This window comes from Halichoerus grypus, chromosome 9, assembly GCF_964656455.1.
Source record: "Halichoerus grypus chromosome 9, mHalGry1.hap1.1, whole genome shotgun sequence".
NCBI lineage: Eukaryota > Metazoa > Chordata > Mammalia > Carnivora > Phocidae > Halichoerus > Halichoerus grypus.
The window spans coordinates 77,856,253-77,871,247 of NC_135720.1; the positions used below are offsets into that span (position 1 = coordinate 77,856,253).

At 36.7% G+C, this 14,995-nt stretch overlaps 1 protein-coding gene across 19 annotated transcripts in view; it reads left to right on the forward strand.

The window, feature by feature from the left end:
• LOC118529283 (uncharacterized) overlaps positions 1-14,995 on the forward strand; it is a 511,719-nt gene that overhangs the window by 99,486 nt on the left and 397,238 nt on the right. For all 19 annotated transcript variants that reach the window (XR_013441210.1, XR_013441213.1, XR_013441214.1 and 16 more), the window contains exon 2: positions 4,676-4,729. Coding sequence is in view for 12 of the 19 variants with exons in the window: in XM_078055065.1 (XP_077911191.1) it covers positions 4,676-4,729 (54 nt within the window). In the remaining 7 variants the exon portion in view is untranslated. The remainder of the gene's footprint in view (positions 1-4,675; positions 4,730-14,995) is intronic.

Below are 14,995 nucleotides of genomic sequence, written 5' to 3' on the forward strand. Positions count from 1 at the left end.
GATTTGCAGTGCATTTGTGTTGTGGCAACTTACGTAGGCTGGAACTACTATCCCCAGGATTCCCTGCCCTGCATAGTTCTGATTAGTGTAGGCCACAAGAGGAAATTTGCACAGAATTTGGGATACAAATGTGAAGAAACAGCCGTCTTCTGTTTATTTGTGGAAGGTTGGAGCAAAGCAGGTAGCACATTGTTGCTTATCTGCTGGTTACCTTGCTGACATGAGATAGCAGCCGACTGGTACCTCCTTTTGTCCAGCCAGGCTTCTCTTTACCTGACCCTGAATCCTAGGCCAGCCGCATGTTTGTCTCCTGTGACTGGTTGAATTATGTCCTTCCAAAAGATATGTTGGAATCCTAACCTTCAGTATCTCAGAATGTGGCCTTACTTGAAGATAAGGTCTTTATAGAAGTAATCAAACTAAAATGAGGTCATTAGGGTGGGTGGTAATCCAATACAACTGGTGTTCTTATAAAAAGGGAGGCTTTGGACACAAAGACAGACATGTACACTGCAGGGAGAACACCATAGGAGCATGAAAGAAGAGATTAGAGTGGTTCAGCAGAAGCCAATGAAATCAAAGACTGCCAGCAAACCACCAGAAGCTAAGAAGCTAGGATCTGAGAGGCGTGGAACAGATTCTCAGCCCTCAGGAGGAGCCAACCTGCGGACATGCTGATCTCTGACTTCTAGCCTCTAGAACTGAGACAATAAATTTCTTTTCTAAGCCACCCAGTTTTTAGTACTTTGTTATGGCAGCTCTAGCAAACTAATACATCTCCTAATCACTGAAGTTAGAAGCTTAAAAGTGGTGAGAGATTTACAAGGGTTCCAGTTTGTCCGTGGGGGTTCTAACCCAAACTTGCAGATTCTTTTGTCCTTACTTCCCTCATTTTACATCTGACTTTACTGCCCAACTGTTTTATCTGCTGAGCTCATGTTCTAGTATCAGGTGTAGAGGCAACAGATTCACAGAAAGTCTCCCATAATTTTTTGAGGTCAGTTCATATAATAAAAATTTCTCTCTTGCCTTGCATATCTTCATAATGGTGTTTCTGAACAGCAACAATTCTTAATTTTGATGAAGTAAAATGTTTAATGTTTTAAGTTTACAGTTAGTGATTTTTTGGGGCTCTGGTCTAAGAAATCTTTCTTTACTCCAAAGTCATGAAGTACTCTCCCACTTTTTTAGAGCATAGTATGAGGTAGTGGTCAGAATTCTTTTGTGTGTGTGTGTGTGTGGAGATTCAGTTGTTCCAGTACCATTTATTAAAATGACCTTTCTTTCTTCACTGAATTGCCTTAGTAACTTTGTTGAAAATCAATTGACCATTTTCAGGTGGGCTTATGGCTGGACTCTATTTTGTTCCATTGATTTACTTGTCTATCCTTAGACCAAGATCACATTGTAAGGACTACTATAGCTTTATAGTAAACCTTGAAATCAGGGTGTGTAAATCTCCCATCTTTGTTCTTTTTCAAAACTGTTTTGACTATTCTAGATTCTTTGAATTTACATATAAATTTAGAATGAGCTTGTCAATTTCCTTAAAAAGTCTTCCTGGGACTTTGATTGGGATTGAATTGGATATACAGATCAATCTAGCAAAGTATTGGTATCTTAATAATGTTGAGGTTTCCAATCTATGAACATGGCATATATCTCCATTTATTTAGGCCTTCCTTAAATTCTCTAAGGAAATATTTAGTTTTCATTGTAGAGGTTTCATCCATTTTTCATTAATTTATTCTTAAGCATTTTCAACAGTATTTTGTAATGTTTCCTAATTGCTTGTTGCTAGTATATATAAATACAATTTATTTTTATATACTGACCTCGAATCCAGCAATCTTGTTAAATTCACTTGTTAGTTCTAATTTAAAATAATAGGTTCCTGGATAAAATCCAAAACACTGACAACACTAAATACTGGCAAGGATGTGGAGCAACAGAAAATCTCATTCATTGCTGGTGGAAAGATAAAATGGTACAGCCTCTTTAGAAGATAGTTTGACATTTCTTTACAAAGCTAAGTATAGGCTTACCATATGATCCAGAAACCATGCTTCTAGGTATTTACTCCCAAACCTGTACATGAATGTTTATAGCAGCTTTGTTCAGAATCACTAAAAACTGAAAGCAACCAAAATGCATTCCAATAGGCTATGGGATGGATAAACTTTGACACGTCCTACAGTAGAATATTATTTAGAAGTAAAAACAACGGAGCTATCAAGCTGTGAAAAGACATGGAGGAACCTTAAATGCATATTGCTAAGTGAAAGAAGTCAATCCAAATAGGTTATATATTCTATGATTACAGCTATGTGACATTCTGGAAAAAGCAAGACTATGGAGACAGTAAAAAGATTAGTGGTTGCCAGGGGTTTTTGGGAGGGAAGGATGTGCCCCCGGTGGTAAAATTATTTTAAATAATATTGTATTGGTGGATACACAACATTCTATATTTGTCAAAATCCATAGAATTGTAGAACACCAAGGGTGAACCCTAATGTAAACTAGGGACTTTAGTTAATAACAGTGTATCAGTATCAGTTCAATAATTATAACAAATGGGCCACACAAATGCAAGAAGTTAATAATAGGGGAAACTATATGTGAAAGTGTGAGGGGGCATATGGGCATTTTTTTATACTTTCTGTTCCATTTTTCTGTAAACCTAAAACTGCTCTGAAAAATAAAGTCTATTAAAAATAGAATTCTGGGGCGCCTGGGTAGCTCAGTCAGTTAAAGCCTCTGCCTTCAGCTCAGGTCATGATCTCAGGGTCCTGGGATCAAGCCCTACATTGGATCTCTATGCAATCATATCTTTGAATAAACAGTTTTACATTTTCCTTTTCAATTTGTGTCTCTTTCTGTCTCTCACACATTCTGTCTTTTTAAACTGTCTTCCATACACTGTGAAGTAGAAGTGGTAAAAGCATACACTTTTTTCCTGATCTTAGGAGAGAATTGTTCAATATTTTTGTCTTTTACTATGGTAATGGGAATTACATTGATTAGATTTTCCCATGTTAAATCTTGCATTCCTGGCATAGACATCATTTAGTCATATCTTATTATCCTTTCTATATATTGCTGTATTTATTTATTTATTTATTTTAAAGATTTTATTTATTTATTTAACAGAGAGAGACACAGCGAGAGAGGGAACACAAGCAGGGGGAGCGGGAGAGGGAGAAGCAGGCTTCCCGCAGAGCAGGGAGCCTGATGCGGGACTCGATCCCAGGACCCTGGGATCATGACCTGAGCCAAAGGCAGACGCCCAACGACTGAGCCACCCAGGCGCCCCTATATTGCTGTATTTAATTTGCTACTACTTTGTTGAGGATTTCTATGTCTATGTTCTTAAGTATTTTTTTCTTTTCTTTTTTTTTTTAGTTTTTATTTAAATTCTAGTTAGTTAACATACAGTGTAATATTAGTTTCAGGTGTACAGTTTAGTGATTCACCACTTACATAGGACACCCATTGCTCATCACAAGTGCTCTCCTTAATCCCCATCTCCTGTTTACCCCTTCTCCACCCACTGTCCCTCTGGTAACCATCAGTTTGTTTTCTATAGTTAAGAATCTGTTTCTTGGTTTGCCTCTCTCCTTTTTTCCATATGATTGTTTTGTTTCTTAAATTCTGCATATACCTGAAATCATATGGCATTTGTCTTTCTGACTTATTTTGCTTAGCATAATACCATGTAGCTCCATCCAAGTCATTGCAAATGGCAAGATTTCATTCTTTTTTATGGCTGAGCAATATTCCATTCTATGTATATACCACATCTTCATTAGCCATTCATCAATTGATAGACATTTGGGCTCTTTCCATAATTTGGCTATTGTTGATAATGCTGCTATAAACATCAGGATGCATATATCCATTTGAATTAGTATTTTTGTATTCTTTGGGTAAATACCTAGTAGTGCAATGTGCTGGATCATAGGGTAGTTCTATTTTTAACTTTTTGAGGAACCTCCGTCCTGTTTTCCAGAGTGGCTGCACCAGCTTGCATTCCCACTAATAGCGTAAGGGCACCATTCTCCACATCCTCACCAACACCTGTTGTTTCTTGTATTGTTAATTTTATTCTGCCCCTTTTTAAACTGGATTATTTGTTTTTTAGGTGTTGAGTTTTATATACTTTGGATACTAACTCTTTATCATATATGTCATTTGCAGTTATCTTCCCCCATTCCATAGGTTGTGTTTTAGTTTTATTGTTTCCTGTTCTCAAGAATTTTAATCTGTAAGTTTTGTTTTTGTTTTTTGTATAATGTTCATGTCCAGTTTTGGATTCAGGATTATTCTAATCTCATAAAAGAAGTTGGGAAGTATTTCCTCTGTCTAGGTTATTTGAAAGAGATTGTATAATATTGGTTTTATTTCTTCCTTAATGTTTGATAGAATTTACTAGTGAAACAATTCTGGACTGAAGTTTCCTTTGTGGGAAATAATTACAAATTCAAATACCTAATGTGGTTATTTGGATTTTGTTTTTCTTGTGACAGTTTGGTACGCTGTATTTTTTAAAAGGATTTTCATCTAGTTTCTTGTAAGTTTTCGTATCTATTGGCATGAAATTGCTCATGATATTTATTTATTATCCCTATAAAGTCTATGTCATTAATTATGAAGTCTTTTCTTTGATTCCTGATAGGTGCAACTATCATCCTGATGGACGTGGTACAGCTTATGGAAGCTTTGTCCATTGGTGAGTAGATGTTTTTATATAAATAGTCATTTTAATATGGACCAAACTTGCTTTAAATAAATATGTCTCAGTCCTTGTCTAAATCAAAAGTGAGATGTTCAATAAAAGTGAGAGTTGCATCTTTGTCAAATATTAGGGAACTAACCTGGATTCAACATGTATGGGGGCCATGCAGTGCAAACCTTAGCCAGGCTATAGCTACAGCTGGCAGGGAGTGGAGGGTATTTCATTAGATTCTGATCACAGCAACAGTAATAGAATCCCAGGCCTATGAAGTACAGCTGTTGCAGCTCAATCTTGAATTATACAGGCTCTGGCTTTTGTAGTGTATTTGGGCCAAGTGGGGCCCTAGAGGCTTAGGGAGAATGTGCAGCTGATGCAGTGGGGAAGAGAGTTTTCCCCTTTTAATATATAAGATTTTCAGATATTAAGACCTAGCAAAATTATTTGATGCTTGTTCTACAAAAGTTTATAGGCCAGTACTTAAAACTGTAAGTTTCATGAGCGGCTCAGAGCATTGATGTGTGTGTGTTTCCAACAGCCTGAGGTAGGCAGAGAAGACAGGTGACTTCAAGTCTGTTCTCTTTGTGTTTTCAAGTGCATTCTGGCCCAAGGGAGGATCATGTAGACAGACTGACTGCTCTTGTTGTGTGCCTTGTCCACAGGCTTGTCGGGGATATTCCTCTCATTAGTTGGTTCTGGGTTTAATTACATAAGCACTGCCCCATGACTTTGGAATTTCACAAAAACTGTGGCTTCATCCGTAAGTGTAGCTTTTAATAATAAACAACTAAGCAACATCAAGGTTTCTGGTTCTTATGAAGATGATGAAGGAGCCAGGGTGGTCAGCTTGCTCCCCCTAAATCAACCTTGCAGACACTGTAGAATCAAGAGTTAAAAATGGACTTGAGGAACTAACAACAATACTCCATGAAGAAATCCTTGGGAGACTGAAGTCTGTGTTCACCCACTTTGTATATAAAAGATAGATGGCTGCAACCCAGGGTGGAGGATGGCAGTAAGAGGGTTTGCTGGAGGAACACAGTGGATAAGACAAACAACAGAAATCTGTTGAGGGTGATTATGCAGCCTAAACAGGTGTGGGTAGACAGGCCTAAGCAGTTTTGTAGAGAGGCAGAGGCTACTGCAGAGAGGTCATGGGGCAATGAAAATGAAGAGGTTTTGAATGTGCAAGAAAGTCACCTCAAATAAGACCCAGTGATTAGGGCTAACACCACTGTAAATTCCTAAATTTTGCAAAAACACAGTAATAACATAAATACTGGCTCTCTGAGACATAGGTGAATTTTTTCTCCGGATATAGTAAACATAGTGTCATTATTAGTATGAGAATTAAATGAGAAGATGCAACTAAAGTGTTTAGCCCAGAGCTAGGACAATAGTTAGTGCTCAGTAAATATTTGCTATCATTTAAAATTATTTAGAGATCAATTTAAGATGTAAGATACTCCTTGAGTGGCCAGTTGAAGTCATTTGAGTAAAATCTCTGTTTTGCCCCTCTTTTTCTTCAATATGACTATCAAAAGAAAGGTCTTATAAGTCAAGAAGAAATATATACCTATGAAAAGCATGTATTCTTATATAGAAATCTGTGAACCTATAGCTAGAAGTACCCAAGAAATCCTTTCGAGGAGTGGACGTAAATGATATCATTGGAGAGTATTAGAGACTGCTCGGGCAAATGAATATGTGTGATGTATTCTTGAAATAGATCACAAAAATTGCACAGAGGCAAGAGATAAAGAAGGCAGGGTTTTCCCTTATCTAGAAATCTATTAGTTCACTTATTCAGTTAAAATCAGACACTGTTTCAGACAATTCATTTTTAATGGGTATAAGCGTGATAACGTGAATTCCTTTGCTGGTCCTAGTTCTGGCTGGGAAGGAGCTATTAGTTGATGACATGGAAGTGATTGAAACCTTGGGATAAAGCAACTATTTATTATGCCAATTAAAAAAAAACTACAGAGAATTAGTGAGTGATAAAACAAATACCCATATACTTATCACCGGGATTTAATAATTATTCACATTTTGCACTGGAATCAGTTCTTTCTCTGGTTTTCTAATACCGTCAAATGCCAATATGAAAAATATTAAGTTAATTATAACAGTTCAGTAAGTCAAAAATCATGGAATAGAGCAATTTATCAGGATAGTACTGCCTTCTGATTTTGTATTATGCATCATGTTCATTTTTGCAATTCTGTTGCTCGTTGTGGGTGCATTCCCTTCAAGTTTTTCATGAGCAGTCTTCATATCTGTGATTCCCCCTTTGAAACAAGTGGGTGGCCATTTACTCAGTGGAATGTGCTATTTCTTAATATAGAGAAGAGATTATTTCATTGAAATACTTTGGATCTAAGGATCCTGTACAGAGAAAAGGGAAGAAATCAATAATCTGATTTTTACTGATATGGAAAGTAATGATTCTGAGAAATACCTATATATATATATATCCAATACAAAGGTAGAGTGACTTCTATTTCAAAATAAATCTTGAATTTGTAAATAAAATAGTACTTCACCTTTATATAATGTTATTAATGCTATTCCTTTCAAGAACTCAAATTTTCTTCATATTTCTCCATTTATTTTCATCATAAATCTGTGATATAGATAAGAAGGGGTAGATATTATTTAATGGTTAACATTCTAAAGAGAAAATACATCTTTTGGAAATTTTATTTGAAAGTTGAGAAAATATATTTTATTTTCCCTTGCCAGGAGTTGTGAAGACTATAAAACATATCAAAACATATATACTATAAGTATTCCTTTGGCTCGAAAATTTATATTATTGATGCTTATAACCCAGAGATTAGAAAAATGAAACACATAAAAATACTATATGCTTTTTTTTATGACTATGGATGGGTGTCATTTGTCACTATACTTCTGAAGGCCGTGAATTTGTCTATAGCAAATCCTGAAAGAATGAAATCAGCTTAAGTATATGCCTCGGTAAAAGTAGTATAGAGAGAAGAATCTTAGCAGGCTTGATGAAGTCCTGTTATATACAAGTAAGAAAGATCATTAAAACTGTTTAAGAAAATACTCTAATAATTTTCTGACAATTCAAACCCTGTGCATGGAATGCTCATTGAAATGTTTGAAATTATATCTTTTGTTGAAGAATATATACTCAAGTATTATTAGGTCTAATCTATGCTTATAGAAATTAAAAATAATTTTACTTACCTACTTATATTTCTAGTAATTTTTGTCAATATTTATACTTCAGTATTAAGTAAGAAATACATGTTTTTAGTTTTAATTTTTAAAGATTTTATTTATTTATTTAGAGAGAGAGCCTGAGTGGGGGGTTAGGGACAGAGGGAGAGGGAGAAAGAGAATCTCAAGCAGACTCTGTGCTGGGTGTGGAACCAGACACAGGGCCCGATTTCACGACCCTGAGATCCTGACCAGAGCTGAAGTCAAAAGTCGGTTGCTTAACCAACTGAGCCACCCTGGCGCCCTAGAAATACATATTTTTAAAATGAAATAATGTCTCTGTGAACTTTTAGAAACTTATTTGTAAGAATCTAACCCCAAACTGTACACTTACTGAACTGTGATATTAAAGAAAATAGATTCTTTGTTGTACTTTTAAGTTATTGTCCTTATAATGCTTGCATGTTTAATGACCTAGGATTCTGATCCATCAATCATTATTTGTTAAGCAATCTCTATACTATTACACTTTAATATGTGTTGTGGGAGAAAAACAAAAAAGGATGATAAATCATGGAACTTTCTTATAATGACCATATCATTCTTTATGGACAAAACATATGTACACTAAAAATTAGAGAATAATCAAATGCTAAACTGCATCACTGAGAGTACAGATAATGGAGATATCAGGCTGGAGCAGCCTGAGATTTTATGAAAAAGATGAGATTTGGGCTTAGTTTTGAAAAAAGTACGGTTAAGGATCCTTGAAAGTCAGGGCATAGAGAAACAAATTTTTTATGTGCTGGGCAATGAAGATTCATTAGTCTTGGTGAAGCAAATTATGGGGATAATTCTGTCTTAGGAGAATTAGTCTGGATGTTCTTTATTCAATAGGGGACAAGACTTGGGAAAGAGGGGCAGAAGAGACTGGTTATCCCTGATGCCCCCACCCCCCAGGGATTTTTTCCTGCACTCTCCAGCAGGAGAACATTGGGATTTTTAGCAAGGTGCATGGCCATCCATTTCCCAGTTTTCCTTTCACTTAACTGTGGCTATGAGATATGTTCTAGCCTAGGGCTTATGAGGGAAAATGATATGTGATACTTCCAAAGACATGTCCTTAAAGGAAGGCTATACTGTTTGTCCCCCCTACTTCTATCCTGCTGCTATGTGAGAGAGAAATGATCTATCTTTTCTTTTTTTTTTTCCTTTTTTCTTTTATTATGTTATATTAGTCACCATACAATACATCATTAGTTTTTGATGTGGTGATCCACGATCCATTGTTTTCGTGTAACACCCAGTGCTCCATGTAGTACGTGCCCTCCTTAATACCCATCACAGGGCTAACCCATCCCCACACCCCCCTTCCCTCTAGAACCCTGTTTGTTTCTCAGAGTCCATAGTCTCTCATGGTTCATCTCTCCCTCCGATCTATCTTTTCAAAGGTACATTAACTCAGGTTTCTATTTCATGCAGCTAAATCTATATCCTAATAAACTTAAAATCTGTTAGTGCATATGGAGTACTGCATATAGAAACTTAAATAGGTGAATTTGTTTGATGGTTTCAAGGATATAGACATTGCACAGTGTAAAAAGGGTGGCTTTTTTTTTTTTTTTCCAAATGGTGTAGTAACAAAACAGTGGCAAAGTATACCTCTAATATCTGGAGTGGCAGATTATGGGCCAAGTGAGCCAATAACTGTCCAGGGGGAAATGGTGGGAAAAATTCAATGTCTGTTGACTGTTCCTTACCTATTTCAAAAGGCCCTACAACAGAGAGGAGAACTCAGGCTAGAACTAGCTAGTTTGCAAGTAGAAATGCAAAGGAATGTAACTCTTCTGAGAGACTTTGTGCCTGAGGCAATCTCAGATGACTGGGGGTTTGGTAATTTGGGGCCTTGCCTGGCTGAAAAAGTCAACTGATTCTGTAATTCAAATTCAAGCAATTATAGAACTGTCAGTTTTAGCAGAAGATAAAGAATAGGGCCCCAAACCTTTTCAAGCTTCACTGTCAGACTATGGGAATCTTTCTAGCTGAGGAGATGAGATGAAGGGCGTTGCCATGCCACTCAAGTCCCAGTTGGCTTCCAATAGCTGCTGGTTGTGCCAGAGAGTGTTATAGGCATAGCATAGAGATAGTAAATAAAATGTCAATCTTCAAGCCTTGAAACCATCTGTGGTTGTGTTCGGCTGTGTTTATCCCTTGAAAACTAAAAAACTAGAAGCCTAGTGAGTTTCTGAGAGAATGTTACTTCCAAATACTCCGCATGCCCGGGCTGCAGAAACTTGTGATTTTTTTTTGACATTTAAAGCAACTTCCAAATCTGCACATTTACACTGGTTAGAAGTAGGTTGTGAAAGCTGTGCTCACTTCAGATGTATCTAAGGAGGATAATGGACAAGAAAGAAACCCCTAGAGGGCAAAACCAGAGGCCTGTGAGGAAAATGGACAAGCGGACAGCAGAACTGACATCTAGCCAATCCAACTGATTGCTAACTGAGACCCTCATGAGCTCTTGGAATTTTTACAATATAGGACCATTATTTTTTCAAATTTAAGATTAATTTTTAAGTATACATATCGCATAAAAGTTTTATGTCATAAAAATATGCCCCATATTCAATAATTTTAAAGATACACAGTAACTAATGTATGCTTTTAATCTAGTTTATCCATTATCATGAACGCTTTCGGTCCTTGAACCTGCCTTTATTTCCTGTCCTAAGGCTTGGGGGAGATACAGTGCCCTGTTGGGGAGGCAAGAAATCAAGGATATTAGAGCGATCAGTCTCAGTTATTGATGATTCTGAGAGGCACTCAGCACCATGACTGTGTTATTCAAATGTAAATAAGAAAATAATCTATATGAGTGACCTTCCTGAGGTTTTAGCACATAAAATGTATTTCATATCACTAAAGATATTTGATAATTAGATAGCTTTTATTGTGGTTATCCTGTGCCTCCCTTATGATTGGATAAGAAACTACCCCACCTCCTTTTTTTTTTTTTTTTTTTTTTTTTGAGGGGTTAGCAAATGACTAGACCATATCTGGACTTGACACAAAGGAGTGCATATCATTGAAAACAATTGGATTTTGAGCTGATGCAATAATTGGATACAGTGTTGAGGTGGTGTCCTTTGAGGTCTGGGTCAGAAAGTTGTATATATTGGAGGAAGTGTGCCACTTAGTTTTTTTAAAAGAGCTTCTGCAGCAAGGAGTGCAGTCAGCTCTGGTGCCTTTGAGAGCTGTGAAGTGTTCAAGCAGAGTATACACTCTCCCTGCCGCTCTCTGGGCAACTATAACCAATGACTGAGCGTGGTGAGGTTTCTAGGTGCTGGCCATTGCTGCCTAACATGAGACCCATGCAGAAGGCAACTTTTGCTTTTTAGCTCCCTGTTGGGCTGGTTGAGAGTTTTTGTTTTTTTTTTTTTTCCTTTTTTTTTGAGCCTCCTTCTTTCTTCCTTTCCTTTTACAGGTGTCAGACCTCTATTGAACATTGGAAGCTTTTCATGCTTATTTCTACTCCCTCTTCCCTTTATCTTTCATCCCCACCTAGTACATCTCTTGTACTTTTAACTGTGACTTGACCACTGCTTCCTGAAGATTCAGAACGGACACAGGCATTTATGCAAATGGTTCATTGTAGAGCCAAGTGATATGCTAGTATCACATTTCTTTGTGGGATTTGATTTACTACTCCTGTGCCACTCAGTGGAGAATGTTCCTGTTCAAATAGATTCTCCTTTTTACACTTTATGAAATGTCTTTGTTTTATCCTGAAGTTTTTCCAAACTCCCATCCATATTATCTATTTTATTTATTCTCATCTTTTTCCTGAATCATTCCACTCCCACCCTGGTTCCAATTTTTACTAGGTTTCTCTAAAACAGCTATGTGGCTGTCATCCTGGAATTTCCCTTCACTCTTGGAGTGAGAATCATTATTTGGGGGGGGGGTGTAGGCCTTCTTTCTTCTTTGTTTTGATGGAATACTTTTATGTTCTCTTAAAAGACATTTTTATTCCTAGGAAAGGGTTCACTTAAGGTACATCACTTAGCCCCTAAAATCCCCAATATGCCCCCTCTGTAAATGGGGTTAAAAATACCCACCCCAAAGTGTTATTTGATGATTAAATGAGGTAGAGTATATGAAGGATTTAACTTAGTGCTCAGCACATAGTAAACACTTAATAAACAGTTTCTGTTCCTCCCTCTTATTAAAGAAAAATGAAACTTTTCTGTCCTAATAAATCTTATAAGTAGGTCTAGTTTTATGACCTGTGCAGTCACACAGGGCCCTCTGCTCAGAAGGGCCCAATGCTTGGTTTAATGCTCTATCGTCACTGTCTTGAAATTGTTAATAATTTTATCTTTGAGATTGTGTTATGTGAGTGAAGTCCAGTGGGACAATGGAGCAGGTGTTGCACAGAGGTGGTACATTTAACAAGTGTGTCCACCTTATCTTGCCACTCCATTGACTTAATGCAACTAACGTGCTCCATGAACACAGAATTCCAGTGAATGAACGATGCATGGGAGTTCAGTGACACTCAGACAAGTACAAGGTTAATTATTATGCCTGTGACCAAGTAGGGGTGCTGACAGCCCTGAGAGGCCATGCTTTTTTTGACCCAGAATTTGCTTTGAATATGGAAGAAAGACAGTGGCATTCTGAGAAACGCAAATGACCATGGAAAACTGTGTTGGCTCTCTATTAGCCAATTATGCTAGAAATGATAATAAAGAAAAGGAAAGATAGGGTAACCCATAGTTCCTTTTCCTTTTCCTTTTAGTCCTTCCTTACTTAATAGTAAGCCAAAGGTAGAGAGTGTTGATAGAATGTACTGATACCAAGAAATGAAATAAAAGCAGTTAAGTTAGTTTTTGTAGTGTTTCCACTCTTGCTAAGAATGAATTGTATCAATTGTGTAATTTCTATGATTCTGCATATCATTACATGCTCTTGTATTTAAAAACTGTTATTGCATAAGGTAAAGGTAAATGGTAGAAGTCAGGCTAATAATTTAAAATTTTAATTAAAAAAAAACTTAATTAAAAAAAAACTTAGAATGGCATTAAGTAGCAAATAAGAAACACTATAATAAGTTAAGAGAGAGACCATGGAAGAAAGGAAAAAACTGTACATTTTAATAACTTCAATAGTTTTCCCCCCAATATTTCGAACAAGATACTCCATGCTTTCATTTTGCACGAGGCCTCACAAAATATGTAGCTAGCTCTACTCATAAGAACTTTTACTGGATTTCAGAGCCTGTACTTTATCAGCACAATCTGGAAAATGATAGCCAATAAGTTGTATTTCCAATTTTCTTTATGAAAGATGGAGGTAATATCATAGGACACAATCTAATGTTGCTTTTAGGTGATAATTGTTTTTGCTAAATTGGTGAATCCAGGGCCAAATAAGTCTGCTTAAATAGGTAAAGTGGAAAAGGAAGAGATAGTAAATCTTTTATCGGGCTTTAGTGGTTTTAGGAGAAGAAATTAAAGAACAAGATTGTGTAGAGGAGGTGCCAAATGTGAATACCTTTTAGAGTTATTTTACTCTTTTATGAAAGGTTTGTGTTCGAGTGTCAGTAGAAGATTCTAGAATCCAGGCCACCCAAGGGTCCTGCCAGTCCTGCTAGGATGATAGATACTTAGTGGCTGGAGATTGACGAGAGAAACAGAATAGAATTGAATGCTTTTTTTTTTAATCCATGAGAAAAAATTCACATGAAATTCATCATCTAATTAAAGACCAAGGAATAACTGATGGCACTAGTGCATCCAATCCATATTTGTAATTTTAAAAATAGAGCTTGTTATAATTTAGAATAAGTTTTACAGATAATATGCTGTAAAAGGGGATAGCAACCAAGATAAAAAACATCTACAAGAGAAAAGGAAGAAAGATTAAGGATCCTATAAGCAAGGCCGAAGGGAAGTTTCATGGAAGAGTTTCAGGGAAGTTTTTCTTGTGATTACTTACTTCTCAGTAGAGTATAAGGGTGATGGATGGTTTCAGAACTTCAGCCATAATGCTCAGTTGTGTGTTATTTGTTTCACTTTAGAAAGGCATTCAAATGTCACAGCAATCTCTGTGGCTTGGCTGTCTTAAAATAGGTAGCTACCCGTAGGTGGTAGTGCTTGCGTATTTGCTAAGACCAGAGTTGTTTCAAAGAAAGTGACTTATTGAGAATTCAGAATCTAAAGAAAAGGATTAAGAAAGCCGGTTCTGTTTAAAATACACATCTACACAAGCACATAGAAGCACTTTATTCAGACATCAGTGCTTTGAGTATGTAAGGTTGACATATAGATAAATTCAGAGGCTACAGGAAAGGTTAAGACAAAATCTAACATATAAAGCAAGCAAGAAGGGAAAATATTGCCTTTTTTTTTAGATACCACCACTTCCCTTTTGTTTTTTCTTCTTATTGACAGCTGTCATATATTACAGTAGAATATTCCTTTTCCTAATCTTCACTCAGAGTCTGGAGTTCTTGGAGGGGTCTTTGCTCTATGAGACGCTGAAGGCATTTTCTTGATGGTCTGACTGCTTTAATAATGTATGTGGCATGTCATCAGTAAGCAAGAAACAAGGTGCTTCAGGGTTAAAGGCTTCAGGCTTTGGGACGCCTGGGTGGCTCAGTGGATTGAGCGCCTGCCCTGCCTTCGGCTCAGGTCATGATCCCAGGGTCCTGGGATTAAGTCCCGCATTGGGCTCCTTGCTCAGTGGGGAGCCTGCTTCTCCTTCTGCCTGCCGCTCCCCCTGCTTGTGCTCTCTCTCTCTCTGACAAATAAATAAAGTCTTTTAAAAAAAAAAGGCTTCAGGCTTTTAAATTGTTGAATTAATACTTTATCTTCCTAAGTCCCTTTAAAAAACCTTTTAAATTATGGAAGTAAAGTCCTTCTCTTAGCTTGTTTTCCACAGGTAAAAACTGAAATTTCAAAAGAAAGAATGAGCAAGGTGTGTATATCTCTCGAATTGGTAGTTGTATAAAATAAAAGATAATTTATTATGAATACATTCTGATTGCTGATGATCATTACTTTT